General features: G+C 50.4%; 2 protein-coding genes across 3 annotated transcripts in view; one reads left to right on the forward strand and one right to left on the reverse strand.

Moving 5' to 3' along the window:
* Nucleotides 1-1,363: 1,363 nt before the first annotated feature.
* Nucleotides 1,364-24,740, forward strand: BACE1 (beta-secretase 1). Its single transcript, XM_059930336.1, has 9 exons — nucleotides 1,364-2,121; nucleotides 16,626-16,714; nucleotides 18,191-18,407; nucleotides 18,909-19,046; nucleotides 19,756-19,890; nucleotides 20,870-20,971; nucleotides 21,328-21,477; nucleotides 21,740-21,911; nucleotides 22,561-24,740. The coding sequence occupies exons 1-9, from the start codon at nucleotides 1,861-1,863 to the stop codon at nucleotides 22,800-22,802; spliced, it is 1,506 nt and encodes a 501-aa protein (XP_059786319.1). The 5' UTR covers nucleotides 1,364-1,860; the 3' UTR covers nucleotides 22,803-24,740.
* Nucleotides 19,459-27,711, reverse strand: part of RNF214 (ring finger protein 214) — a 56,381-nt gene continuing 48,128 nt past the window's right edge. For both annotated transcript variants that reach the window (XM_059930335.1, XM_059930334.1), the window contains exon 15: nucleotides 19,459-27,304. In XM_059930335.1, coding sequence (XP_059786318.1) covers nucleotides 27,239-27,304 — 66 coding nt within the window. In that variant the 3' untranslated portion in view covers nucleotides 19,459-27,238. The remainder of the gene's footprint in view (nucleotides 27,305-27,711) is intronic.

Consider the following 27,711-nt stretch of genomic DNA (forward strand, 5'->3'; position numbering starts at 1 on the left):
TAATATTTGCTCCATTTTCTCATCTTATTGAGTTAGCTAGACTGATCTAAACTATGTGGGATAAGAGTAGTGATATTGACCTTTCCTAAGCCTGACTTTAATGGTAATAATTTTAGCCTGTCACTATTATGTTTTCTATGATTTTCTGTTATCTTGTTTAAGAAGTTTCCCCTTGGTTTTTCGTGGGGTTTTTTGTTTTTATTTTTGTTTTATTTTTGGCTGCGTTGGGTCTTCTTGCTGCGGGCGGGGCTTTCTCTAGTTGCAGAGAGCAGGGGCTACTCTTCGTTGCGGTGCGCGGGCTTCTCATTGCGGTGGCTTCTCTTTTGTTATGGAGCATGGGCTCTAGGCACGCGGGCTTCAGTAGTTGTGGCACATGGGCTCAGTAGCTGTGGCTCGCGGGCTTAGTTGCTCTGCGGCATGTGGGATCTTCCCGGACCAGGGCTCGAACCCGTGTCCCCTGCATTGGCAGGCGGAATCTTAACCCCTGCACCACCAGGGAAGTCCCTCCCCTTGGTTTTTATCAGAAGGACTGCTGAATTTTAACAACAGCTTTCCACATTTGATAAATAATATGTTGATATAATCATATGGCTTTTCTCCTTCAAGCTATTTTAGCTCTAAAGCTTTCCGTTTTAAGCTCTTGCCTATTAACATAAAGATACTTCTTGGAGTGATAACACTTTAAAGCTGACAACAGCCATTTACCAGCAGCTCACTGACAGCACAGAAATCTGGAGGGGCTTGAAGATTCACAGAATCTGGGGTGGAGGTGAGGGCAGGTAGAACACTAAAGGCACAAAAGGATTCAGCTGAGAGAAGCCCCAACTGGCTCTCACCTGCCTGCAGATTGCAGGCTCCAGTGAAGGCAGACTGCCCCCTGCACTTTCCCCTTTGCCCTCGCTTATTCCTTTGGCTGCGTAGAATACCCTTCTATCCCCCCTTACTCTTGCTTCACAAATCTCTGCTCGTAGAAATTCCACCCATTCTTTAAGGTTCAAATTTAAGGTTCAAATTAAATTCCACCTCCTCCCGCTGAGTCTTCCCAGACCCCACAGATGTCCCCCAAATCCCTGCTCCTTAATTCCCCATCATTTTGTGCGGTGCATATGCATTTTATTTCTCTCTGTAGCCCCAGGGCCTGGCAGAGTGCCTGGCATACAGTGGGTGCTCCAGAAATGCCCAATGAAAGGCTCACGGAACAAGAGAGGTCTGCCACCACTCCATCCCGACGGCCCTTCCCATCCTGCCAGGGTCCTGCAGGGTGGACTCCATCTCGGCAGAGGGCATCCCAGACCCCTCACCAACCCCGGAAGCCGGGCTGCCTGCCATGGGAAGACTACACTTCCCAGCGATCCCAGGGAAAAGCGAAAACCCTTTGGCTTTGACAGCCGCTGCCACAAGTCTTTCCGTCTCCCCAGGCTGCCTGGGAGCTGGGAGCGGGATTATGGTGGCCTGAGCAGCAAACGCAGCCGTAGGAGCCCGGAGCCCCTGACCCTTCCCCTGCTGCCGCCCCGCCGGGAGGACCAGGAAAGCAGCCTCCGACCTGCCATGCCCGCCCCGCCCAGCCCCCCGGGGGGCCCGAGCCGGCCTCTCCCGGACCTCCGTTGAGGTTGGACCGCTCGCCAGATGTAGCCAGGCTCCGGATCCGTCTCCTCCCCTCCTGTCTCTCTGTGGATCTCTCCTGCCCGCTCCCCACAGCCTGGACCCAGGGCTGGGCAAGGGGCCTGCAGGCGCCGGAGCCCTGATGCCTCACCGCTCACTCTCCTGAGAAGCCACCTCCAGCACCCAGAGTTGGGGTCAGGCCACAGGGACGGTCGCGGGCTGGAGTGAGCCCAGAGCGCCCCAAGGCCAGGGCCCACCATGGCCCAAGCGCTGCCCTGGCTCCTGCTATGGATGGGCTCTGGGGTGCTGCCTGCCCACGGCTCCCAGCCTGGCATCCGGCTGCCCCTGCGAAGCGGGCTGGGGGGCGCCCCCCTGGGGCTGCGGCTGCCCCGGGAGACCGACGAGGAGCCCGAGGAGCCCAGCCGGAGGGGCAGCTTTGTGGAGATGGTGGACAACCTGAGGGGCAAGTCCGGTCAGGGCTACTACGTGGAGATGACCGTGGGCAGCCCCCCACAGACGGTAAGGTTGCCGGGCCAGCCCTCCCCTCCCTCCTGCACGAGACGAGGGGAGACAGGCTGGGGATGCAGCAAGCCGGCTCCTGCTAAAATGGGCTGCATGGTGCGGGCTGGAGGGACCCTCTCCCAAACCTGTCCTCTGGGATCATACTGGCAGCAGTCAGCCCCAAAGCCCCCATTCCCACTTCCCTTGCCCTCACAGGCTTCTGTCTGCCCTCACCTCTCTCTCAGTCTTACACACACACATGGCTCAGGAAGGATTTGGGGCAAGAGAAACTTGTTAGTCGGGGGAGCCTGACCTGGGGAAGAGTCCAAACAACAGGGGTGCTGTGAACAGGTGTCAGCCCAGACCAAGCTTGAGTCTCCCAACCCCGCTGCTCTGGATCTTGGTCACCCAATCTTGGCATCTGGGGTTCTGACCATTGGTTCCCAGCATCTTGAGGACCAAGGAATCCTGGCATGAGTTGGACCGGCCCTTTTCTCCCCGTGTCTGAGCTGCCACAGGACAGCGAAGCAAGGTTTCCGAGTTCCTTGTGACCTCCACTCTAATCCAGAAGCCCCGGGCTGACTCTTGCCTTCCCCTGCCCCTACTTCCTCCCCAGCTTTGCATCCTGCACTCCAGCCCCTCCCCGACCTGATGCCTCCCAAGTACTGGCCAGAGGGAACTGAACTGAGCCTGGGGAAAGGACAGATCATAAACTGCATAGAGCAGAGGAGCCAGAGCCCCCTTCTAAGCATGAGACTCCCTCCATGAGCTGATAGGTGCTCAGGGGTGGGGGATGGCAGCGATGGAGAAAACACTGCCTGCCAGCTCCGCCCCCCCCCCACATCCTTTCTGACAGTCCTCCAAGGTACACTCAAGGTGGCTGGTTGGAGTTTGCACCCTCTGTACCTCTGGCCGGGTAGGAGTGTGCCATGAGCAGCCCTCCGCGGGGTGCTGTGGCTGCCCTCTGCGAGAATTTGCCACCTCTGTGGGTGAGCCGGGGCACGGGTGGCAGGATGGCTCTGTGTGTGCTGGTGAGTGTCACCTTGAATCTGAGCCTGCACATCTCTGAGCCACCCCCCTCCCCCTGATCTGTGTCTGGGAGGCTTGTCCTTGGGAGGGTCTGTGAAGGTGGGAGTGTGTCTATGGGCAGAGGGAACCACCACACTTCCTGGACTTCTAAACAGCTCTCACACCGGATCTAGGGGAAAAACAAGCCTCCGCTTCCCAATTACCTGATGGAAGCGAGCCTTCCGAGGTCCATGCCACCCAGGCCTACCTCCCACCTCCCAGCTGAACCAAGGCTCTGGTCTTCCCCACTTACCCCTCCTCTTGCCTATGTACTATAAACAGTCTTGAATCAGTGTAAGGACAGAGCCTGAATCCAGGCCTCTAGCAGCCTGAGCCAACAGGATGCCAGCTGTTGTCAGGGAGAAGGAGGCTGTGTGGACCTGGTTCCTAGTCCCGTTTCTGCTACCGATGCACCATGAAAATTGTGCATAGACCCTGTGACATGGACACAGGATGGGGCTATGGGACCAACAAGGGCTTTGGGATCAGAGAGACCAGGAATTCCAGCTCCACAACCCACAGCTTTCCCTTTTCCCAGCTGTGTGGCCTTGGGAAAATTATATAACGTCTCTGAGGCTACTGCCGTGTCTTTAAAAATGGGTGAAATGAGATCTCCTTTGGAAGGTGATTGTAAGGATTAACGGAGACTAGGTAGGTGAAAGCACCTAGAACAATGCACCTGGACACACACTTGACCTCCAGTAAATGTGAAATCACTTTCTCCTAACTTGTCTGGCCACTCCTGCCTCTGCTCTGCAAGGAAGCATAAAAACTTGGGTGTTCTGAGCCTCCATGTTTTACACATAAAACATGTAAATGGGGGATCCCATTACTGTACTTCCCCGGACCCCTGAGATAATATGTACATCCCCCAGCCCAGAAACTGGCAGAGAGTAATTGCCCAATAAATGTCAGTTCCTTCCCGCTCCTTCCTAGGAGAAGGGAAAAGTGGTCTTCAAGTTGAGCACCAGTCCAAGGAGCCAGTGGCAGGGAGACCACAGTTAGAGCAACCCTATGAGTTGGCTTACGGCTCCATACTCGAGCCAACGCCAGGCAGTCTGTGCTCTATGGTGACTTGATTCTGCCTTCCGCAGTCTGCAAGAAGGATGCCCTTTCTCCCGACCCAGTGGGGTTGTTATAAGCACCAAATGAGAACGTGAAAGGCACAGTACTGTAAACGAGCAACAGTGAAACTTGGGGAGCACTTTCTACATGCCAGGCAATTCATTGCTGGTTTTGGGGGACTGATCCACAAAGAGACAGAAAATATATTTTCTACCTCAAGAGCTTAGTGTGGAAGTGAAAGTATAAGTGCTTGTACAAAGTAATCTGCAGCAGTTGTACTCAAAGTGAGGACCCCAGACCCTTGTCATCAGAGCCAGTTAGAAATGTAAATTCTCTGGCCCCTCCCCACACCTACTAGGTCAGAACCTCGGGGGCTGTGTCTCAAGTTTGGCAAGCATTGATTTATAGCAGTACCGTGAGTGAGTGCTACAGGTGTTCTTTTTTTTTTTTTTTTCCATCTATATTCTTTTGAGGGAGGGGTTCTTTTCTTCAATTTATTTTAATTTATTTATTTTTTTGGCTGCACGGCATGCAGCATCTTAGTTCCCCAAACAGGCATCGAACTGGAGCCCCCTGCAGCAGAAGTGCGGAGTCCTAACCACTGGACCACCAGGGAAGTCCCTATAGGTGTTCTGGAGGAGGTAAAATCAGGCAAGGCCTCGTGAAGATGTGCTGTGAGCATGGTCTTGAAGGATAGATAGGAGGGTCGAGACCATTCCCAGTGCAGAAAGGTCCTCCCGAACTGTGATTGCACTTCATTTGTGTGTCCACTCCTTCCCACCCTATCCCCTGAGACCAAGCGAGGACACAGTGAATGAGAGAATGAGTTATGTGTGTTTGGGCTTATGCATGTTCGTTCAGGAGACAGTGAGAAACCCAGGCCAGCTAATGTTACAGGTTTGGGTAAATAAGATAGAACCACGTGGCCAAAAGCCTTAAATGTCAAGCCACAAGGTTTGGACTTTGGTCTGCAGAAATAAGGGGGAAATTGAATTTATTTGTTCAGGGGAATGACAAAGAAAGCAATCTTTCAGGAAGAGGCTTCTGAATTTTAGAAAGAATGGAACTGAGAGATGCAGGCAGCAGGAGGGTCTGTCACAAAGGTCCAAGTGTGGAGCGCTATGACGAGGACAGAGTGAGGCTGTGATCAGGTGGAAAAAGGAGGGAAGACCGGGATGCAAGGTTCGGTGACATTGGTGCGGAGGGTGAGGAGGAAGGTGTCAAAGATGATTTCAAGATTCCGATCTGGGATGAATTAGAACATGACAAGACCATTTGTGAGAAAGTTGGCAGGAGGGGATGGTTTAGGACTATGGGTGTACAAATATATCCTTGTATTTATGGTTACAGTTTATAAAAGTTTTTTTTTTAATTAATTTATTTATTTTTGGCTGAGTTGGGTCTTTGCTGCTGCACGCGGGCTTTTCTCTAGTTGCGGCGAGCGGGGGCTACTCTTCGTTGTGGTGCGCGGGCTTCTCATTGCGGTGGCTTCTCTTGTTGCAGAGCACGGGCTCTAGGCGCGTGGGCTTCAGTAGTTGTGGCACGCGGGCTCAGTAGTTGTGGCTCGCGGGCTCTAGAGCGCAGGCTCAGTAGGTGTGGCGCATGGGCTTAGTTGCTCCACGGCATGTGGGATCTTCCCAGACCAGGGCTTGAACCCGTGTCCCCTACATGGGCAGATGGATTTGTAACCACTGTGCCACCAGGTAAGTCCTATAAAAGTTTAAAATATATTCTACATAGACTATTTTGTTCTTTACAGTAATTCCTGCAGTATATAAAAAGGTCTTACCATTTGCAGCTTCTAGCAGAAGAAATGGGGACTGAAAAATTAAATAATTGGCAGGTCAGTAAGCTGAGACCGTGTCTCACCCTTGACCTCCCTACTCTTCCATACCACCTATTTGAGAAGAAGAGAGAGTTTATCAGAGATCCCGCTTCCATTCTCCTGACACCTACTCACGTCTTCCTTACTACACTTATCAGCACGTGTCACTGTTTTTGTGTTTGTTTCCCTCATAAAACACCAAGCTCTTGAAGACAATGTCTTTTTTAATTAATGAATTTTTGCAGTGTTTTATTTCTCTTTGGCTAATATCTCTGACAGCGCCAGGCTCAGAACAGACACCTAAAAAGTGTTGAGCAAATGAATAAATAAAGTGTAAGACCTTTAAATAGAACTGTTGATGGGCCACTGTAAGTACAGAACTGGAGATCTTGGAGAAAGCATTTTCATTCTCTTTGCTTAAATGAAAGGATGTCATCTCATTATAACGGTATGAGCATCACCATCCAAACACAGGCCAATAATTTAATTGTTAGGATTGAAATCTGGTGATGGTCAATTTTCAGTTTAACAAATATTTGTTGAGCACCTACTTACAAAAGAGAAGAATACGTCATAGTCTCAGCCCTTGGAGCGCTCACGATTTGGTGTGAGACACAGACATGTAAATGCCTAAATACCACACAAGACCAAGTGCATTTGGTACAAATAGAAGAACAGTGAGTCTTGGAAGTATAAAGAAAGAAGCAGGGCTTCCCTGGTGGCGCAGTGGTTGAGAATCCGCCTGCCAATGCAGGAGACACGGGTTCGAGCCCTGGTCTGGGAAGATCCCACATGCCGCGGAGCAACTAGGCCCGTGAGCCACAACTACTGAGCCTGCGCATCTGGAGCCTGTGCTCCGCAACAAGAGAGGCCGCGATAGTGAGAGGCCCGCGCACCGCGATGAAGAGTGGCCCCCGCTTGCCGCAACTAGAGAAAGCCCTCGCACAGAAACGAAGATCCAACACAGCCATAAATAAATAAATAAACAAATTTAAAAAAAAAAAAAAAAGAAAGAAGCAGCTACTTCTGACAGAGTGTTAGGAAAGGCTTGCCAGAAAAGGTAGCATTTGAATATGGCCTAGAAAGATGAGAAAGCTTTGCTATTTGGAGAGTGGGGAGAAAAAACTTCGTAAAGAGAGACGTGAGCTATGCTAAGAGGCTGGAAGCTGTGACAGGGATGCTGTGAGCCTGAGTGGGTGCTGGGTTTTATTCTGGGGGCAGCAGAGAAATGGTCTAGTGAATTTTGGTCCTAGGAAAACTAAGCCAGGGTGCAGGATAACTTGGATGTTCTAGAGTCCAAGACAAGGATTTCAATTAGGACATGTGGGCCTGAAAGAAGATATAAAAGAGAAGAAGTCTTCAGAGAGCCAGCATTCACCTGTCAGGTCAACCAGGTGTTCCCTGTCCCTGGTGGGTGAGAGGGAAGAGAAGAAGTCTCCCTCCTTTGAACTTCTCTGACTGTGTTTGCATCAGGATACAAGGCAAAAGGAGCAAGCTTTTAAAGCACAATATAGTTTACCAAAATTCCATGTTTATTACTCTGCTTTAATTAAAAAGGGCAAGGTATTAGCCTGTCTGTTTTGGGGAGGAGGAAACTGAGGCTCAGGGGGATTAAGTGGTTTGCCCAAAGTTACACAGCTAGGGAAGAACAGAGCTAGGGTTCAAATCCTGGTCTTTGGATTCCAAGTCCAAATACTTGGTTCTTTCCAGCGTTCCAAAGTCTGGGACATGTTGGTTGACTTTGAGGTGCCAGTGGACAATTCTTGTGGATGTATCCGGCAACCAGCTGAGAATGGGGATCTGGAAGCCAAGAGACAAGTTGGGACTGGACAGGTAGACTCGGGGGTCACCTGTAGAGAGGTGCTTGTGGAAGCCAAGTTAGCAAATGAACTTGTTTGAGAGAATGGAGAGAGAAGAGGAAAACGATTAGGGAAAGAATATTGGATGTAGACTAGGGATCAAGGGAGCAAAAGAAAATGATCAGAGAAGTAGAAAACTGTGAGGATTCAGTATCTCAAAACCCATGAAGATGCCAAGTGGTTTTCCTGACCCCCTCCCTAGAATGGTTTTCAAACTGAGATCTGTGGGGTTCTGTAAAGGGACCTCATGGGTGAGGGAGAGGTTAGGGGAAAGGTAAGAGGCATGACTGTACCTTCCACCTTTCCCCTCACCAAGCCCTCCCCTGTCCCACCTGCCCCCAAATCTCCCGGCCCTCCCAGAATAGGTCAGCTTTTGTTGTTTTTGTACAGTGTAATTCCAGGTTTGTTTGATTGATTGATTGATTGAGTTCTGGTACTTAAAAGGTCAAAAACCTTTGAACTCAAAGAATCACCCTCCAAGTTAGATGACCCTGAAGCCCAGCCCCAGTCAAGACAGTTTTGGCCTCAGGCACTGGGAGGCAACCTATAGACTGGGGTTGGGCTTGGGTTGCACGTAGGCCTCTGCTGGGACTCTTAGGCTGTCCTTTCACACCTATCTCCTGCTCTTCCTCCCCAGGTCTGGAAAGAAAGAGTTCAGCTGGGAGTGGGAGAGACATTGAGAAAGACCGTGCCCCCTCACTAAGGTAGATGGTCAAGAGCCCTTCTTGGGTATCTCCAGTAAAGAGCTAAGCAGAAAATTTTAGTTGAAAATCCAGGAAGAGAAACATCTCTCAGGGAAGCCCTCCTACCTGCCAACTAACTTCTCTGTCTGCTGGGAGCCATCTCGCTTGGGAGGCCTGGGCAGTGGGGAGTTCTGGAAAGGAAACACCATTTTCCTGGTCCTAGAGCTGCCCTGAGCTTCCCCTGGCAGGATGGGCCCAGTGGCTACCCTGTCTGCTGGCCACTGTAACCCCACTATGTACAGGCTAGATGTCTCCTTGGTTGGCCTCTCAGGTTTGGTGAACCCCACCAATTGTTCGACTCCAGCGCCTGTGGAGTTTTCACCAAATAGCACAAGGCATGAACCCTGGCATCTCCCAATGGCTCAAGCAAACAGACCTATGTGCAGAGCACAACCAGGCACCATGGAGGAAAGTGGGCTTATGCCAGAGATCAGCTTCGTTCTCCTGTCCTGAGGACAGACTCAGAGACTATTACAGCCCCTGTAACCTGTGGATGGGACAAGGTCAGACAGCAGGAAGGACTTACTGTCTGACAATGAAAAGCAGGTAGCAGTGGCTGTGATACCCTCCAAGCAGGATTTCCCAGATGGGTTCCGTGGAGGCTGAAGGTGCCAAAGAGACGCCTCGAGAGCCACCACAGGGAGGGGATGGAGACAAAGAAATAAAACCTCTCCCTAAAGCAGAGCATCTCTGCTTTTTTCCCTTTGGTACACTGGGATCCTGCATGAGATTGGAAAAGGGTTCTACTGCTTAAAAAAAAAGTTTGAACACCATTGTCTTAGATCTTTCCTTTAAGAACAGACATATAAGTTTCTTGACCATTCACATCATCATCTCATTTGAATAGGAAGCACTGATAGATATTAGTTGAGCTGGGTTTGAGCCTGGGGGAAATGGAGCATCCTGTCTAAAGGGGGAAGGGTGCCCTAGATAAGGTTTGGGATGACCCAGCCACCTTGGGATTCCTTTAAAAAAACAGCCCGAGATGGGGTAAATGGCACCAGGGAGGCTACGTGCTCCCAGGTATTGATTGCCAGCTTCAGCCTGGAGAGCGAAGTGGAAGCAGAAGATATGTCTGAGAAAGGAGTCCATTTCCATTGGGTCAGCTGATTTGGTCAAGGTGGGAGGAGCCTGGATGGGACGCAGGTGCCGGACTCAGTTCGAGGCAGGAGCTGTGTGCTGCGCTGGCTCTCAGCCATGACCAGCTGCTGACTTGAGCTTCCTCATGTCCTTCCTTGCCCCCATCTCTCAGCCTTGGGCAAGCTCAGGTCTGGGAATGTCCACTTAGGGAAGCAGATGAAGCTAACTCAGAGGACTCCGGGACCAGCGAGTCCTGAAATCACTCCAACTGCTCTAAGAACGTGGGTGGCTACTCAATTTCGTGGGTACAGTGGGTATCCATTGCCATCGTCACCATACACAGTACCCGATTGAAAATCACCCCTGCAAGGACCCTGGGGCTGAGAACTAATAGCAAGACTATGTAGAGTCACAGAGACCTGCAGCAAATGAGGCAATTACAGTTAAAAAATATTGTTACGGAGCACCTACTGAGGGCTAGGTAAGAATTAGATAATAAGCACAGAAATGTGCTCCCTGCGCTTGTGGAGCTCATAGTGTGTAGGACAGACAGACATTGGATAAATGATTTCAAGTTGGATGAAAGGGTAGGCAAAGAAGCACAGGTGTTCTTGAGGACCTATGAGAGGAGGAACCTAATGTGGGCTGGGGCATCAGGGCAAGACCTTTGGGAGAAAGGATGTTTAAACCACAACTTGAAAATTGAACAGAAGTTAGATGAAACAGGGAGAGAACGTTTCAAGTAAAGGAAACAGCATATGCAGAGGTGACAGATCATTGTGCTACTGAGAAACTTGATGGTGAGAGAGGGGAAAAGTGATAAGAGATGGTATTTGGAGTTGACCGATGGGTGGGTAGGTGCCCCAAAGTCAAGGATCTCAGGATTTAATTCAGGTAGTTTTGTAGCAGTTATCTGATGCAGTGTAACAAACTAAAACGAGAGCCATTGTCTCTCAGGATTCTGTGGGCTGGCTGTGATTCTACAGATCTTACCTGGGCTCCTTGTGTGGCTGCATTCAGCGGGTGGGTCAGCTGGGGGCCGGACTAAGCTGGGACTGCTGGACCTCTTTCTCCATGAAGTCTTTCATCCTCAAGGAGGCAAGACTGAGCCTCCTCACATACAAGCTCAGGGCCACATTCCAAGAGGCCAGTCTCCCCAGTGCACAAGCACTTAACAAGCCTCTGCTTTCCTCCTTTGCTGATGTCCCATTGGTCAAAGCAAGTCACATGGCCAAGCCCAGCATCAATGTCAGAGGGGATCACACCAGGGCATGGATACAGGGCGTATGATTCATTAGTGCAACAATCTACCATGTATTTCCTTTCCAAATGAGAGAGAATGAGAGAGACAGGAAGGTCAAGGAGATGAAAGAGCAGACTTGGGGCTTGGCCAGAGCCAAGGGGCTCTTGTCCTAGCTTTGTGGCTTATGTGTAAGAGGGGTCAAGTTTTTATTTACCCTTGGTCTCAGTTTCCTCCTCTGTGAAATGGAAGAAAGGCTCCTACATCTCAGCTTCAGCAGAAAGGCTTATACCACAAGAATATAAGGGCTCTTCCTCCGTAAACTCTGAGGCCCACACAGAAGAAAACAGACTTTCCTTTAGCAGGAAAAATTAGAGTTAAAGCCCCCTCCCAGGGACTTCCCAGCGGTCCAGTGGTTAAGTCTCCGAGCTTCCAATGTAGGGACACAGGTTCAATCCCTGGTGGGGGAACTAAGATCCCACATGCTGCACGGCGACGCACGGCAAGAAAAAAAAAAAAAAGCCCTTTCCCAGAGGTGTGCGATAGTGGTAAGACCCTAGCATAGGCTGCCAAGAAAGGTTGTGGATCTTAATAACTAGAGATCTTTCGGAACTGGAACAAGCTCCCATATCTCCAGGCCAATGGACAGATGACTCCTGAAGGCTGTTTTCATCCAGAAGAATCTAAGCAACTCCCATCTGCTAGTGAGAGCTGGGGCCAAGACAGGTGGGATTTGGGAACAAAGAGCTTACCCTGAACTCAGCAGCTCCACATCTGTCTCATCGGCCAAGATCTATTGCTGCAGACTCCTCCAGGGGAGCCTCGCCTGCAGGATGGAATGGGCAAGTGTGCCTTTCCCTGTGGGGCTTGTTAGCACTTCCCGTGAAGCTGCCATCCCTCAGAGGCCCCCAGGGGCATATTTGTTTGTTAAGTGATTGGCACTGACCTAGCCCTGACCCCATGCTGCGGCCCTCTGGGCATCTAAAGGCAAACTCTACAGGGACTTCTGAGTTGGCCTGGCCCCAAGGGATGGGGAAGAAGTAAGATGGTTCCAGGACTCTGGGCTGCCTGTATCAAACCAGGGGGCCTGGTGAGAGGAAGGCAAGTCTGAGCTAGAGCCACACCTATAACCTAAAAACACCCATAGTTTGGGGGCCACTGAGAGATCCCTCCCTCACCCCGAAAACAGGGTAAATTAGCTCTTTCCCCTTTTTCCTTTAAGCATTCATTAATTCAAGAAATACTTATTGCCAGCCACTGTGATACCCAGTAGGGACACAATGGGGATTTTTTTAAAAATTAGATACAAGGGGAGGTGAGATTCAGTATGACATTATAGTGGCAAGTCCTACGGAAGCATTTTAATCAGAGAATATGACCTGGTCTTTCTCCCTTAGGAAGTCCCCCTTTTTTTTTTTTTGGCTGCGTTGGGTCTTCATTGCTGCACGCAGCTTTCTCTTGCTGCGCATGGGCTTTCTCTAGTTGCGGCGAGCGGGGGCTACTCTTCGTTGCGGTGCGCAGGCTTCTCATTGCGGTGGCTTCTCTTGCTGCGGAGCATGGGCTCTAGGTGTGCAGGATTCAGTAGTGTGGCATGCGGGCTCAGTAGCTGTGGCTCGCAGGCTCTAGAGCACAGGCTCGGTAGTTGTGGTGCACAGGCTTAGTTGCTCCACGTCATGTGGGGTCTTCCCGGACCAGGGCTCGAACCCGTGTCCCCTGCATTGCCAGGTGGATTCTTAACCACTGCGCCACAAGGGAGGTCCCTAGGAAGTCCCTTTTGAGCTCAGACTGAAGGATCATAGGAGATGAGTAGACAAAACTGCAAGTGGAAAGGAGGATAGTCCAGGCAGAGTGAATGACCAACAGCCTTTGCGGGAGGGACCATGGCTGATTGGAGGACCTGAAATGAGGCCAGTGCGGCTGGTGGGCAGAGGGCTTGGGGAAGTATGGGACAAGCTAGGCTGGCTATGTAGGCAGGGCTGGACCATGAAGGGCCCTATAGGAAATGTTAAGGCTTTAAGTCTTTGTTATAATAGCAAAGGAAAGCCATTGACACGGGAGGGTAACATGGTGACATCTGCACTTTGAAAAGATCATTCTAGCCACAGTGCAGAAACAGGTTGGAGAGGTCAACGGTGGATGTACCCAGATCAGTTGAAAAGCTATTGTCATATTCCAGGATGAGATGATGATAGCTTGGCCAGGAGTGGCAAAGGAGGTGGCAAGAAATGAATACATTCAGAGACTTTTAAGAAGGTTAACTGGGCAGGACTTGTTGATGCCTTGGATGGAGATGTGAAGAAGACGAAGGTGTTTGAATGTCTCTGAAGTTGCTGACTTATGGAACAGATGGATGGTGACTAATGTGGGAAACTGTGAAGAAAAAACAGATGGGCAGGACCAGGTAAGGTCAGCCATGGACGTCCTGAATTCGAGGTGTCTTTGAGGCAGTTCAAAGGGGAGGAAGGGGCTAGAGCTGAAAGCTCAGGAGGCATAAGGACATAGGTGGTAATTGTAGCCGCTGCCATGGATGAGATGGCCTAAGGACAGAGTAGAGCAGGAGGGGAAGAGGACCAATGCCCAGGCCTTGAGAAGTGAGGCTGCAAAGTAGACAGAAGATCCTATCAGAGAGGTAGGAGGAAAGCACGGGATAGGGTGACAGGGAAGAGTGTTTCAAGGAGGGAGGGGTCGGCAGCGTTGAATGCTCCAGAGAAGTCAAGCAAGATGAGGATTGATTTGAAAACTGTCTTTTGTATTTGGTGACACGAAATCATTGGTAACTGTAGTAAGGGCTGTTTTATAGTGGAGGGAGGGATAGAGGCGAAACTCAGTTTGAGAATGGGTTGAGGAATGAGTAGGAGGTGAAGAAATGAAGACAGCTTGGCTGAGAACTTTGGTTGTGAAGGGAGAGGAGAGAGAGGGTAGCTGGAGGCGGATGTGAGATTAAAGAATTTTTTTTTTTTTTTTTAATGAAGAGACTAGCATTTGTAAATGCCAAAAGGAAGAATCCAGATTTGGGGGTGGGGGGGCGTGGCATGAGGGGTGGATCCTCCTTAGGCAGGAGGAGGGATTGTGGAAAAGCAGGATGGACGGGGCATGTGGGAATGATCTTGTGGGAGATGGGGGGGATGGGGGGTCATCTGACGGCCCCCCGCTGGGTGAAATTAGAGGGGAGGGCGTCTGCTAAGGTTGGGCGCACGCAAACCCTCCTCCTTCAGGCTGCCCGGGGGCTCATGATAGAAATGCTGGAAGGACAGGACCAAAATCACTTCTCTCAGAAGCAGGATCACAGTGCAAAGGGCAAATAGACAGAAGGACATTTGCTCATGAGGAAGTGGCAACTGTTTATTTTGGTTTCCCTTTTTTGTGTTGGTGGAGGGTGGAGAGGGGGCAGCAGAGAGAGCAGTGGTGGCCTGAATTCCTGGTATTGGGGCTGGGGGTTTAAAGAGAGGGCAATGGGAGGGGAGGGGTCATTCCTCCCTGGGCCTGACCCCCTTGGGGGCGGAGTGGGGAGAACTTCCTCAGGTGAGGAGAAAGGCTGGAACTGGAAGGGCACCAGGAATGATGGGCCCCTGGGCTGGGGAGGGAGTGGCCTGTAGAGAGGGGTCCTCCCGAACGGGACAGAGAGGAGTGGGGAGGAGGGGGCCTGGACCAGCCCAGCCGAGCCCCCAGATAAAGCTCCATTCCAGTGTCAAAGGTGGTTGGACTCTCCTAGAGCTGGCCAGGTACACACACTCCAGGCATCCCCCCTACGGCCACCGGCGCCAGCGCTTGGGAGGAGACCCTCTTTCTTTGGGGTCCAGTGATAGCAGGGGCGCCTGTAAGCCTGAGGCCAGCCGTGGCGCAGAGACCAGAGTCCTGGCTGGTGGGAGAGCGGCTTCTGGGGAGTGGGTGGGTGAAGAAGTCTTTGTAATCATTAACCTGGCTGATTGAAATCTGAACTGCTGTGCCTCTAGCTCTATTGATTCTCTGAAAGCACAGCATCTGGGGCCAGTGGCTGCTTAGAGACCGGGGAGAGGGACACTGGGGACAAGTAGGGGCAGAGGGGCGGGGAGGGAAATGGGAGCCAGGCCAGGAGTGGGGGCTGGGAAGGAGGGAGGAGGCAGGGTCAGAGAGCTTGGGGACAGTGGCCATGGGGAGGCCAGGAAGCCTGAGCGGGCGCCGGGGGAGGTGCGGTCAGCCGACCTGCCAAGGACCACTGAGAGCAGGAAGGAGCCGGAGGAGCCGGCAGAGGGGACGAAACACAGTGACCTGCCCTATGTGACAAGGTCAGAGCCTGCAGCAAGGCCGAGGTCAGCTGACTTCACTGCACTGAGGAGAGGTGATGCAGAAATGGAGGGCCCTGAGGTCAGGGGAGAAGCTGAGGTGAAGGACACACAAGTGGGCAAGAGAGGATTCACTTGGGCTTCCCTGGTGGCGCAGTGGTTAAGAATCCACCTGCCAATGCAGGGGACACGGGTTCGAGCCCTGGTCCACATGCCGCCGAGCAACTAAGCCCATGCGCCACAACTGCTGAGGCTGCACTCTTAAGAGCCTGTGAGCCACAGCTACTGAAGCCCCTGCACCTAGAGCCTGTGCTCCGCAATAAAAAAAGCCACCTCAGTGAGAAGCCTGCACACCGCAATAAAGAGTAGCCCCCGCTCGCCGCAACTAGAGAAAGCCTACACACAGCAACGAAGACCCAACATAGCCAAAAATAAATAAATAAAAATAAATAAATTTATTTAAAAAAAAAAAAAGAGAGAGAGGATTCACTTTACAGATTACTGTGTTTTTGAGGACAGGGGCCTTTCCTTTTTGCCTGTGAGGATATAGGAGGCATCAAAAAAATGGCTGACTGGCTGAGGAGGGGTCAGGCCATCTCAGGAGGAAGGAGGACAAGGTAGAAGAGACGTAGAAGGAGCTGCACAGAAGGAACAGCAAGACAACACCTGTCCATCTTCAATGAGCCAAAACCAGGGCCCCGAGGAGATGGCTTTTCACCAGGACCTCATACGGGGCTCCTGGCTATAGTCCCACTATTTCTGACAGTGGGACTCGTAGGTCTGTGTCACCTCTGAGACAGAAGGGGGGCCCTTCATGGGGAGCCACATTCTGGCAGCCAGGGTCAGAAAACACGTGGGCCTCAACATGCCACTGTGGTCCCCACAGCGCCCCTGGCCAGTGCCAGCTCCTAGAATAGCTCGTCTCTGAGCTGGAGGGGATGAGCCAGGCTGCCTGCCGGTGATGTGCTTCCCAGGAGAACCAGAGAGGAGGGGGAAGGGGCAAGCTCTGCAGACAGACTGGGCCGGTACAGAGTGAGGAAGGGCATCTGCAGGTAGAGAGAAAGAGGAATGGAAACACACACACACACACACACACCAGTTATATGGCTCTGATGACATAGAAAATGTTCCAATTCTGCAGACAAGACAAAAGCAGACACAAGGTTCCTGAGGCCATGCTGAGGGCGTCACAGGACCCCAAGTTCTGTCTGTGGTCGTGGTACTAGTACGGCCAGCCTGTCCAGTCCTGCATCTGGAAGCTTCACCCTGGACACTCCAAAGGAAGACCACGTAGCCGGGGGATGGGGAGGGGACAGGACAATGAAGGGAGTGAGTCCAGGCCTCCTGTCCTAACATCTTTCTCTCCCTTTTCTCTGACAGCTCAACATCCTGGTGGACACAGGCAGCAGTAACTTCGCAGTGGGGGCCGCCCCCCACCCTTTCCTGCACCGCTACTACCAGAGGCAGCTGTGAGTGCAGGGAGAGCAAGGGGGAAGGCTCTTCCCAAGGATCCAGGGCCAAGGAGGGTCGGGGGAGGGCTGCAGGGAGAAGGACCAGCTCCCCAGAGCCTTTCTTTCTGCTGGGGAGGAGGGAGGGAAAAGAAGGCAACAGCGACCAGAAGAGAAGAGTGGAGGGGCTGGAGGGTTGAGGAGGAAAACTATGGGAAGGGTAAGTTGAGGGGCAGCCAGGAAGTGCTTCAGTTCCGAGATAGGGCAGCTTCCTGGGGGAGGGAAAGCAGGAAGGAGAGCAGCCCCAAAGCTCCCAGTGCAATCTCGAGGTCTCCTTCTCTCTGCCTGAATTGGGAGGCCAGGGGACTCCAACCCACACCCCTGAGTGGCTCTGGTTTTCTGACACCACCACCTAAGTCTAGGCTGAGCAGCTACTCTCGGTGGCTTTGCCCTGTTCAAGGAAGGGAAGGTCTTCCTTCCACGGCCCCACTGCCTGGCCTGGTATCAGGGACTGAAAGCTAAATGCTTCCCTGCCTCCTGGGAGTTCCAGCAGCTGGACTTAGCTAACAGGTGGGAGGGAGGGTGGAAGTGGGTTTTTAAGGTAACAGAGGCAGTGAGCGATGATCTGGGAGCCCCTTTAACAGAAAAGCAGGAAGTGGCGAGAGGACATCTCATGTCTGAGGCGTATCTGTGTGTGAAAACATGTGAGTCGAGACTGACACCCTATTCTTGGACTTCTAGGCAAATGCCAAGCCGCCTTCTTAGGCCCCTTGCCCTTTAACTTCCCTATCTGAAGAAAGCAGTCAGGGAAGGGGGTGTGGCCAGGGTCCAAGAAAGGGAATTCATTCTAGCTCCTTGTCTGTGTCCCGTCACTGCCCCCATCACACACACCAGCCCTGGTCAGAGGCGTGATTCCACACAGATGGGGGTGACACATGGTGTTGAACGTGTTTCATCCGAGTGGTGTGTCCTGCCCGCTCGCCCCGCTGAGGTGCTCGTGCAAACTCCTTCCTTGGAAGAATCTGCTGAAGAGGTTCCACACTCACCCACTTGGTACTTTCTCAGAGTGGTACTTTCTCACTCAGATGGTACCACTGGGTCCCAAGGCAGCAAAAGAGTCAATGGCTCCTTTTCTTTAAGAGCGTGATAAGGTCGGGGGGCGGGGGGTGGGAGATGCCCGCTAGCTGTCCCTTCGGCAGCAGCAGTCACAATACACAAAGCCTAGACTTGTTCTTCCAGGGCCTGAGCTCCAGATCTAGGAATACGAGCTATGGACACAGGAGAGCGAGCCCCAGAGACGGCTCCCCATGTCTGTCTGCAAGGTCACTTATTCTGTTCCCGGTGAAGGATCTACGGATGTTCTGTTGAGCAGCCTGACAGCATCTTGTCTTATGCAGATGACCGAGATGAGATTAGGCGTCTGGGAGTAGGTTAGATGCTGGCTCCCTGTACCAGCCGTGGTTACGCACCCAACAGATCTCTGCCTGCTTTGCACAGGTCCAGTACATACCGGGACCTCCGGAAGGGCGTGTATGTGCCCTACACCCAGGGCAAGTGGGAGGGGGAGCTGGGCACCGACCTGGTGAGCATCCCCCATGGCCCCAACGTCACCGTGCGTGCCAACATCGCTGCCATCACTGAATCAGACAAGTTCTTCATCAATGGCTCCAACTGGGAGGGCATCCTGGGGCTGGCCTACGCTGAGATCGCCAGGGTGAGAGGAACAAGGCCTAGCCCTAGACACTCTGCCTGCACGTTGCACACTGCATGCTACACGGGGGGGGGGGGGGGGGGGGACGGGACGGCGTTGCGGGAGAGAAGGGGAGGGAACTGAATAAGGGAGGGAAACAAATCAGTTTAAAGAATTACTTTACAGGGGGATAGGGTGGCAGTCTGGATTTCATCCCTACAGAGGGCAGAACTATGGTGACAGGTAGAGGAACAGGCTATCTTTTCTATTGACGCTAAGATCTTTAAGAATAAGAGAGGCCCCCGTAACTCTGAAACAGGTTAAGCAGATGGGGATCAACGATCCTACAGATCTTTCCTGTTTGCATTGCCAGTGTGTCTTGCTGTCCCTCTCTCCACCAAATCTCAGTCCCTCAGGATGGTCTTTCCCAAGGAACATCCCCCAAGTTTTGCTTTTGCCCTCCCATTCCTCTTTCCATTAGGGCCCTCTGTGCGAGGATTCACTCCTTGTCTCTCTCTGTCACAGCCTGACGACTCCCTGGAGCCATTCTTTGACTCGTTGGTAAAGCAGACCCACGTGCCCAATCTCTTCTCCCTGCAGCTCTGTGGTGCTGGCTTCCCCCTCAACCAGTCGGAAGTGCTGGCCTCAGTTGGAGGGAGCATGGTGAGTAGGCCCTGGGAGAGGGGAGGTCCTGGCGCTGGGCAGAGACATGAGTACCTGCTGCCTCCCTACCCTCTGAGGCTACACCGCAGCCTTGGGCTCCACTACTGAGAATCAAGAGGAACCTCTTTATGTTCCCCACCTCCATTTTTCTTTTTCTACCCTTTTCTTCCTTGCATTATTCCAGAAAGGACTTGAGGCTCCTATTGTAAACTTGGAAAGGATGACAGATGATTAGGAAAATTTCAAAGGAAATGAAAATAAGCCCTCTCAAATCAAGACTATTCAGTCTGATGATCAGAAGGCAGAGATGTAAGGAGTTTCAAAGTCTATTTATTAATTCATTTAGGACAACTGGTGAATGGTTCTCTATCTCCAACAAGCAGAGAAAATAAAACTTACAATAGAAGCAAACTATCATTCACTCAACATTTATTATGCCAGTTTAGGTTTAAATAACTTTATATCAAGGGCTGTGTGATTCTGAAACAATTAAAAATCCTGGAAAGCCTTTTCCCCTGAACACATCCTTAACACATTTAAGAAAGTATCAATCGCTTTAGGGCGTGGTTTGATTAGAAGCAGGCAGATGAGAAAGGCGATGTGTAGAGTGCCTTGCCACCCCAGAAATGACTGATCCTATTGCTTGCCCTCTGGGTGACTTGTTGTCCTTCTGTGTTGGCACACGGGTACTGGCTCTTTTTCTCCCTAGATCATCGGGGGTATCGACCACTCGCTGTACATGGGCAGCCTCTGGTACACACCCATCCGGCGGGAATGGTATTATGAGGTGATCATTGTGCGGGTGGAGATCAATGGACAGGATCTGAAAATGGACTGCAAGGAGGTAATAAAACCTGGGGGAAGCAGGGAGAGGCAAGGGGGAGGCAACATCGTGTGAGGCCAGACCCCGAGTTATGAGGCTGGGAGGATGAGGTTGAGGTGCAGGACCTGCAGGAGGGTTGGGGGCTGAGCATGGAACAGCAAGGAGCTTAACAGTCACATAGCGGGACCTGAGGTTTGCGGCTAGGGACTGGCTTAGCACTTTCCCAGAGGCTGCGTCGCATATGGTCTGGTACGGAAAAAAGCACATCTGGACTCCAGTCACTGCCTTGCTTTATGACCTTGGGCAAGTCGTCCGCGAGGCAGTGTGACATGACGTAGTAGAAGAGTCTGGCTTCGGAGTAAGAAAGATCTGGGTTTCTAGCTCTGCTCTAGCTATGTGTCCTCAGGCAAGTTACTATTTTGTGTTTCAGTTTCCTCACCTGCAAAACAGAAGTAAAAACAGCTTTTCCAAAGACTGTGGTGAAAACAGAGAAAGTGAATGAAGTGTTTATCCCAGTGCTTGACACACAGCAAGACCCAATAAATGGCAGTTAAACTATTTGGGTGTTCCTTACCTAGATTCTTCATGTATGTTAAATTAGAACAGATACAAACGTATTATGAAAAGTTAAAAGCATTATACAAGGTATTTTTATTTTCAAGATTTAGAGAATGTCTACCCACCCAAGATAATAAGAGTTAACATTTATTGAATGCTTCCTATGTGCAGGGCACAATTCTAAGCACTTCAAATATATTAATTCATTTAATGCTTATAATAACTCTTTGAGGTAGGTACTATTATTATCCTCATTTTACAGATGAGGAAACTGAGGCACAGATGTTAAGTAACTTGCCCAAGGAGATCCACCTAAGAAGTGGCAAAGCCAGGATGCCAACCCAGGAAGGACCCCAAGCAGTCAGCCTCACCCCTCCAATTCTGGCCAAAGCCTGGCCTCAAAAAGGCTTTTGATGTTCTAACCCTCTCTTCTCCCTCTTAGTACAACTATGACAAGAGCATCGTTGACAGCGGCACCACCAACCTTCGTTTGCCCAAGAAAGTGTTTGAAGCTGCTGTCAAATCCATCAAGGCAGCCTCCTCGGTCAGTGGGACTAAGGACAGGGGTACAAGAGATGACAGAGTGTCACAGGAAGTCTGTGAGAGGCACGTTCCTCCACAAGAGCCAAGATGTCTACCCTTAGATCCCTCTACTTAGATCTCTTAAAAAACGGTTCTCTGCTATGGGCCTCAGCTTGCTCAGCACACAATCCCCCAGCCCAAAGTTTTGCCCTTACTCTCTTGCTCTCTTCCTCTAATCCTTGGGTTTCGGCTGACCTTTCCCCAGTTTGGGTATTTCATGGAAAAGCAAGTAAAGGGCCCAGTGTTATCTGAAAATGGGAGAGGCGAGATGGTGAAAGAGGCCGTTTCCTCATTTTTATCCTTTTCTCATCAACACAGACGGAGAAGTTTCCAGACGGTTTCTGGCTCGGGGAGCAGCTGGTGTGCTGGCAAGCAGGCACCACCCCGTGGAACATTTTCCCGGTCATCTCACTCTACCTAATGGGTGAGGTCACCAATCAGTCCTTCCGAATCACCATCCTTCCACAGGTATGTCCCTGGCCAGAATCGGTGGGATCCCAGGACGAGAACAAAGGATATATTGAGAAAGAGTGAGCAGGCATGGCTTCCTAGTACTTGGAAGACAAAATAGATGAGGATCCAGCGGTAAAGGGCTCTGGGAAAAACCAGCCTCTCGGAGCTCAGGGCTGGCAAAGGGAAGAGCAGCCTAAGGGCATCGACACCAAGAAGGCAGAGATGGGGTGAAGGATGGAGGAAGACATACTCTCACTCTTTGATTGCTTATCCTTAGCAATACCTGCGGCCAGTGGAAGATGTGGCCACGTCCCAAGACGACTGTTACAAGTTCGCCATCTCACAGTCATCCACGGGCACTGTCATGGGAGCTGTTATCATGGAGGGCTTCTACGTTGTCTTTGATCGGGCCCGGAAACGAATTGGCTTTGCTGTCAGCGCTTGCCATGGTGAGAGCGCCAGGGACGAGGGTGTGGGGTCAGTCTATCCACGTTCTCCCTGTCCAGTGGTGAGGGTACCCGGGCCCCTGTCAGTCTGGGAGGGAGTAACAGTTGCCTCAAGCCAGAGTCCACGTATTGCGTAAAAGCTAGTGTTGGTGCTTGTGCTTTTTTTGTATCGCCTGGCATGCTGACCCCTGCCTGGACTGGCAACCTCTGTTGGAGACCCAGAACAGCAAGAGCTGCCTCGGCACCTTGGGAAGCTCTAGATCCAAGGGTGGCAGGCTGGGCCTATAGTGACCCTGTCAGCTGCCGTATGCCCAGGTTGAATGTTACTGGCAGGGTCTTGCAACTGAATTTCAGCAGAAGCAGGTGAGTTTACTAGGTATATGTAGGGCTGGCTCTTTGGTCAGCTTAGAATGACTGACTTTTAGGTATCATTCCTATTGCACAGGTAGACAGGAAAGGGTTGTTGTCCCCAGTGACCTGGGAGGAGAGCCATGCCCCCCACCTAGCAACGGCTTTCTGTCCTGCTCCTAAATATCTCCCAGGAGGGAGATTCTACGGCCTCCTCAAGGGCTGGTTTCAAGGCCTGTCCCGGGAAGTTCTTTTGGGTGTGTAATCCAAACTGCTCTGTGACTCACATCTGCCCTCTCTCCAGTGCACGATGAGTTCAGGACAGCAGCGGTAGAAGGTCCTTTTGTCACCCTGGACATGGAAGACTGTGGCTACAACATCCCACAGACAGATGAATCGACCCTCATGACCATAGCCTATGTCATGGCTGCCATCTGCGCCCTCTTCATGCTGCCCCTCTGCCTCATGGTGTGTCAGTGGCGCTGCCTCCGCTGCCTGCGCCATCAGCATGATGACTTTGCTGATGACATCTCCCTGCTGAAGTGAGGAGGCCCACGGGCAGAAGAGAGAGATCCCCCTGGACCACATCTGGTGGTTCGCTCTGGTCACAAGGAGGAGACACAGACGGCACCTGTGGCCAGAGCACCTCAAGACCCTCACCCACCCACAAATGCCTCTGCCTTGACAGAAAAGGAAAAGCTGGCAAGGTGGGTTGCAGGGACTGCACCTGTAGGAACCAGGAGAGGGAAGAAAGAAATGCTCTGATGGCGGGAATACTCTTGGTCACCTCAAACTTGAGTTGGGAAATTCTGCTGCTTGAAACTTCAGCCCTGAACCTTTGTCCACCATCCCTTTAGATTCTCCAACCCAAAGTATTCTTCTCTTCTTAGTTCCAGAAGTAAGGTGACCGCAGTGTGTGTCTCTGCAGTACCCTAGCAGAGAAAAGGGCCAATCTTGTTTCCCTGCTGGCCACAGTCAGCGGGAACGGACGCACCGTTTGCTGTTTGCTTTAGAGATAGGGACTGTACAGACAAGCCTATAACATTGGTGCAAAGACTGCCTCTTGAATTAAAAAATAATTTAAAAATAATTTGTACAAATAATTTGTACAAATGGGGGTGGCTGGACGAGGAGAAGGAGAGGGAGTGCAAAGACAGGGAAGCTGGGATCAAAGCGAGGCAAGGCCAGAACATGACCGCTCGCCAGTCCCAGTTTTAGACGGCATCTCCAAGATAGAATCCCATCTTCTAAGATGGGTGTTGCTTCCCAATGTCTTCTTTTCTGTGGTTGCAGCCTGACCAAAAGTGCGATGATGGGAAGAAGGGCTTCTCTAGCCAAAAAGCTCTTTTTAACTCTCTTAAAGGAAAAGTGCCCCCTAAAAGGTTCCATCTAACAAATGAATTTGTACCTTATTAATTCCTCGTCCCTACCTGAACCCTCTACTCTACGCGTGACTGGTAGCACTGAAACACCCCCAGCCCTGGAAGCCCCAGGTGCCCTATGGGAAAGCAGCTGGAATAGAGCAGATATAACAGGGCTGCACCTTGTCTTCCTGGCTACCTGTTCACCCCTCCCCCAGTCCTATTCCTCCAGAGCTTTGTAGCTGAGGTGCTAAGAATAGATAGGAGACCTCTCCTATCTAATCCTTGAAAGCAGACTCCTGAAGATGCATTCAACAGGTATAGAGTTGATGCCCTATACCCCCCTGCCTGGATTTCTTCCTGTTCAGCTGTAAGTGGTAGTAAGATCTTGACATGATACAGAGCAGTTTCATTGCCTTCTCCCTGTCTCTAAGGTCTCCCTCATTTATTTGGCTAAGGCATCCCACAGTGGCACTAGTATTATACTAAGAATGTCAGGAACACAGGGCTTTCTGGCTCCACCAGCATCGCATTCAGTATCAAGGCTGCGTGGAAAAGGGATGACAGCCTCCGCGCTTCCTAATTCCCTTCACCACAAGAGCCCCTTGATGGAGGCCATCCTTTGCCCCTATCCTGCTCTTTATTCCCCGCTCCTAATAGTACTTGGGTACCCAGGCTGGTTCTTGGGCTAGACAGTGGGGAACAAGTTCATTTCCTCCCTATCAGTTCTAAGCCAGTCGACTATGATACCAGTGTTAATGGGAAGAGCTGAATTTTCTTACTACTCCACTGGATCCCTATTCCTCTCTGGTCAACACACTGCTTCCAGGTAAGGGACGCGCACAGTGTAGAATCACCTGATGAGGGAGAGGGAAATACAAAGAGGGCCTCTGGAGATCCTGGCCTCAGCCAGCTGCCCACAAGCCGTAAACCAATAAAACAAGAATGCTGAGTCGCAGTTTTTATCCGAGTCCTCTTCATTCCCACTGCACCTGGTGCTGCTCTGGCTGACGGGGAACACCCCATAACCACAGAGACTGACAGGAAGACTGGAGACTGTCCACTTCCAGCTTGGAACTTACTGTGTAAATAAACTTCCAGAATTGCTACCGTGAAATGAAAATGCCACATTCCACTTTATAATTTTGACCCACGTTGGGGAAAACTGGCTTTTCTCCAGCTCTTTCCAGGGTATAAAACTCAACCCCTTCCTTAGTAAGTCTCATTGTCCTATTTTTTTCTTTGAAAGAGAAAACTTGTACTTATTTTTCTTTTAACAGTTTCTTCCTTTCTACCCTGAAACCATGAACTCTGAAGTGTAAAAAAAAATCTAGACAACAGCTTCTTCCTTGTAAAAATATGTATTCTATATTTCTATTTTTAAATTCTATGCCAGAAAAATGACTGTCCCATCTCCACTCCCTGCATCAGGGGCCTTCCCCGGGGGTCTGCACAGTTTGTACCAGTGCAGGCCAGTGGACAGAGGGAAAAGGGAGAACAAGGGTGGCCAAAACTTAACTGTTGCTTTCGGATTGATCCTGAACAAGAAAGAGCAAAGAGCGATGATGAGTCCCGGCCCCCATGCACACCCTCCACCACACTGTCTTCCTGCTGCAGCTGGTTTCCAGGGGCTTTCACTAGGAAGCAGTTAAGCCCCCCATCCCCTCCTTTTTTCTCTTTACCCCTTTGGTGTCAAAGATTTGTGGAAAAGAAACAGGATATCTTTTAGACCCATTTCTAATTTCTATATTTCCATTGGATACTGAAAAATACTGCAAGTGGCCCAAAGGCTGCTGTAAAGTTGAGGGGAGATAAAATCTTAAGATTACAAGATAAAAAATGAATCCCCCCCCCAGCCAAATGAAAAGAACAAAGGAACTGGTCTTCCATTTTGCCACATTCCCTGTTCATGACGGCTACCAAACTAGAGTCATTAATATTTCATTAACCAAAGAAAGTGGGTCATCTGACCTCTACAGTGGGGAGTACTCAGGCCATTTCCATCACCCTACAAGATGCCAAGGAGATCCCAGGAAATCCATTTCCTTACACTGTTGCCAGTCAATAAACCTGGACAAGTAAGACCAGAGAAGAGAAAGAGTATTTTCATGAGCTGACAGGCAAGGATGAAAGACGAGGAAGAGTAACATGAACAGAGAGAATTATTTGGCTCTGAAAGGAAAAATCTTTGCTACCCTCATATGTACTACTAGTGCGAGTAAGCATTTCCAGGTCCCAGAATGGGAAAAATTCACCTGTTGGTAATATAATAATATCCTTTCCTGGAGCTAATTTTTTTTATTACTGCTTAATTTTTACTTGTTTAATTCCAAAAGAGAAGGGAGCTGACGCCATTTCCATTAGGAGTAAAGATAAAAGGATAGGAAAGGATCAAAGCTCTAATAGAAACACAGCTTTCCCAGGTATAAACCTAGAAACTGGAAGTGCTCAATAAGCAGAGGTGAAAAAATGACCTAGTTCCAGATAGCTATCCATAGAACAAATGACTTATAAACTTGAAATCTAACCTCCCTTCTTCATAGCACTTTGGTCTCCATTTTTCCCAGGACAGGAAGCATGTCCCCCATAGCTTTCTTGCTTCAAAAATTCAAACCCATATCCCAAGATCATCCTGAAAGGAACTTTGCACAGACATCTCCTCACCCCAGTGCCTGCCTGGAACTCACCCAAGGTCACCAAACAACTTGGTTGTGAACCAACTGCCTTAACCTTCAAGGGGAGGGGGGATAGCTAGACTAGAAGACCAGAAGTGAAGGGGAAGCGGTGAGGACTTCACAAGGTTGGTCTGTGAAAGCTTGATCAGAAGCCAGGTCAGTGGTGGAAAGGGATGGCTTGGCCCAGGAAAGACCTGTGGGCTATGCTAGTTTCTAAAGAGATGACTATCCAGGAAGTAGGGTGGAGAGAAGTTTGTGGGAGGCATGGGGAAAATGGGACCTGGTTATGTTGTTATTCTTGGACTGTGAATTTTGCTGATGTAAACAGACTATTCTGTAAACCTAATGTCTATGTACAAATAATGAGTGTTAACACAGTAAAATGTTCAATGAAAAATCAAACTATCAGGGTTATATATTTTTTCCTCAATCAGTCTCATTTTCTCCATTTGGAGTAGAAGGGCTAGAATAGCACTGAGGCTTCCGGAGGCTTTCAATAAGCAAGGCATCTGGCTGGACAGCAGGTGAGCACCAGGGTTCAAATCTGCGTACATGAGCCTTAAGAAAATGGACTAGAGGCTGAGCCAAATCAGAGCAGGGTGGCCTTAGAGCAAGAGCAGCTTCCTAGATGGTTTTTATATTGTATCTGAAAACAGCCCTAGGCAGGAATATCATAATTTCAAGGCCAAATTAAATACCATCTTACCTACACTCTGCTTCCCCCAGAGGAATTGCAAGGTGAGGGGGACAGACCATTTCTGCATAATATACATACTTTCATTTACGAACATCTGAATACAGACTTTCTATACACACATTACCTATATAATAAAAATGTACATGGCATGAGTATATGTCACTGTATAAATATAGAGTTTTAGAAATCTTGAACCCGCGCTTCCTGTTCACATCAGTTTCTCCTCTTCTTCCTCCCCAGTCAGGTCCGTCATTTAAGAGTTGGACAAAAGGGACAAGTGTCATTTGTGTTGGTCTGGGCCCAGAATTTGATACACTGGAAAGAAAGAAAGACATACCTCAGGTTGATCTGGAAAGATGGAGGGAAGGAGGGGAGAGAGCGCTGTTAAGGTTCAACAGGTCTAAGGGATGTTTACTAAGTCAGAAAAGCTCACTGGGGGACTGGAAGGGCTGCTTCACTGGCTTTTACCGCCAGAAGAGTCTTCAGAGCAGGTGAACCTGATCTTGTTTTACAGGGAACGTTAAAAACCAGCTAATAACAGTGTGGAGCTGCTTTCTGCTGACTGTCTATAGGCTTGCTCCTTCTTACCATCCATTTAGCCTGAGATGAGCTTCCATCTCCTAATACCCATCGCCCTCAAATCTTATTCAGGATTTTCCCTTACCAAGAATTTAGATATAAATTCAGTTTCTACCTCTTAGAAAAACAAAATGAACAAAACA

This window comes from Balaenoptera ricei, chromosome 8, assembly GCF_028023285.1.
Source record: "Balaenoptera ricei isolate mBalRic1 chromosome 8, mBalRic1.hap2, whole genome shotgun sequence".
NCBI lineage: Eukaryota > Metazoa > Chordata > Mammalia > Artiodactyla > Balaenopteridae > Balaenoptera > Balaenoptera ricei.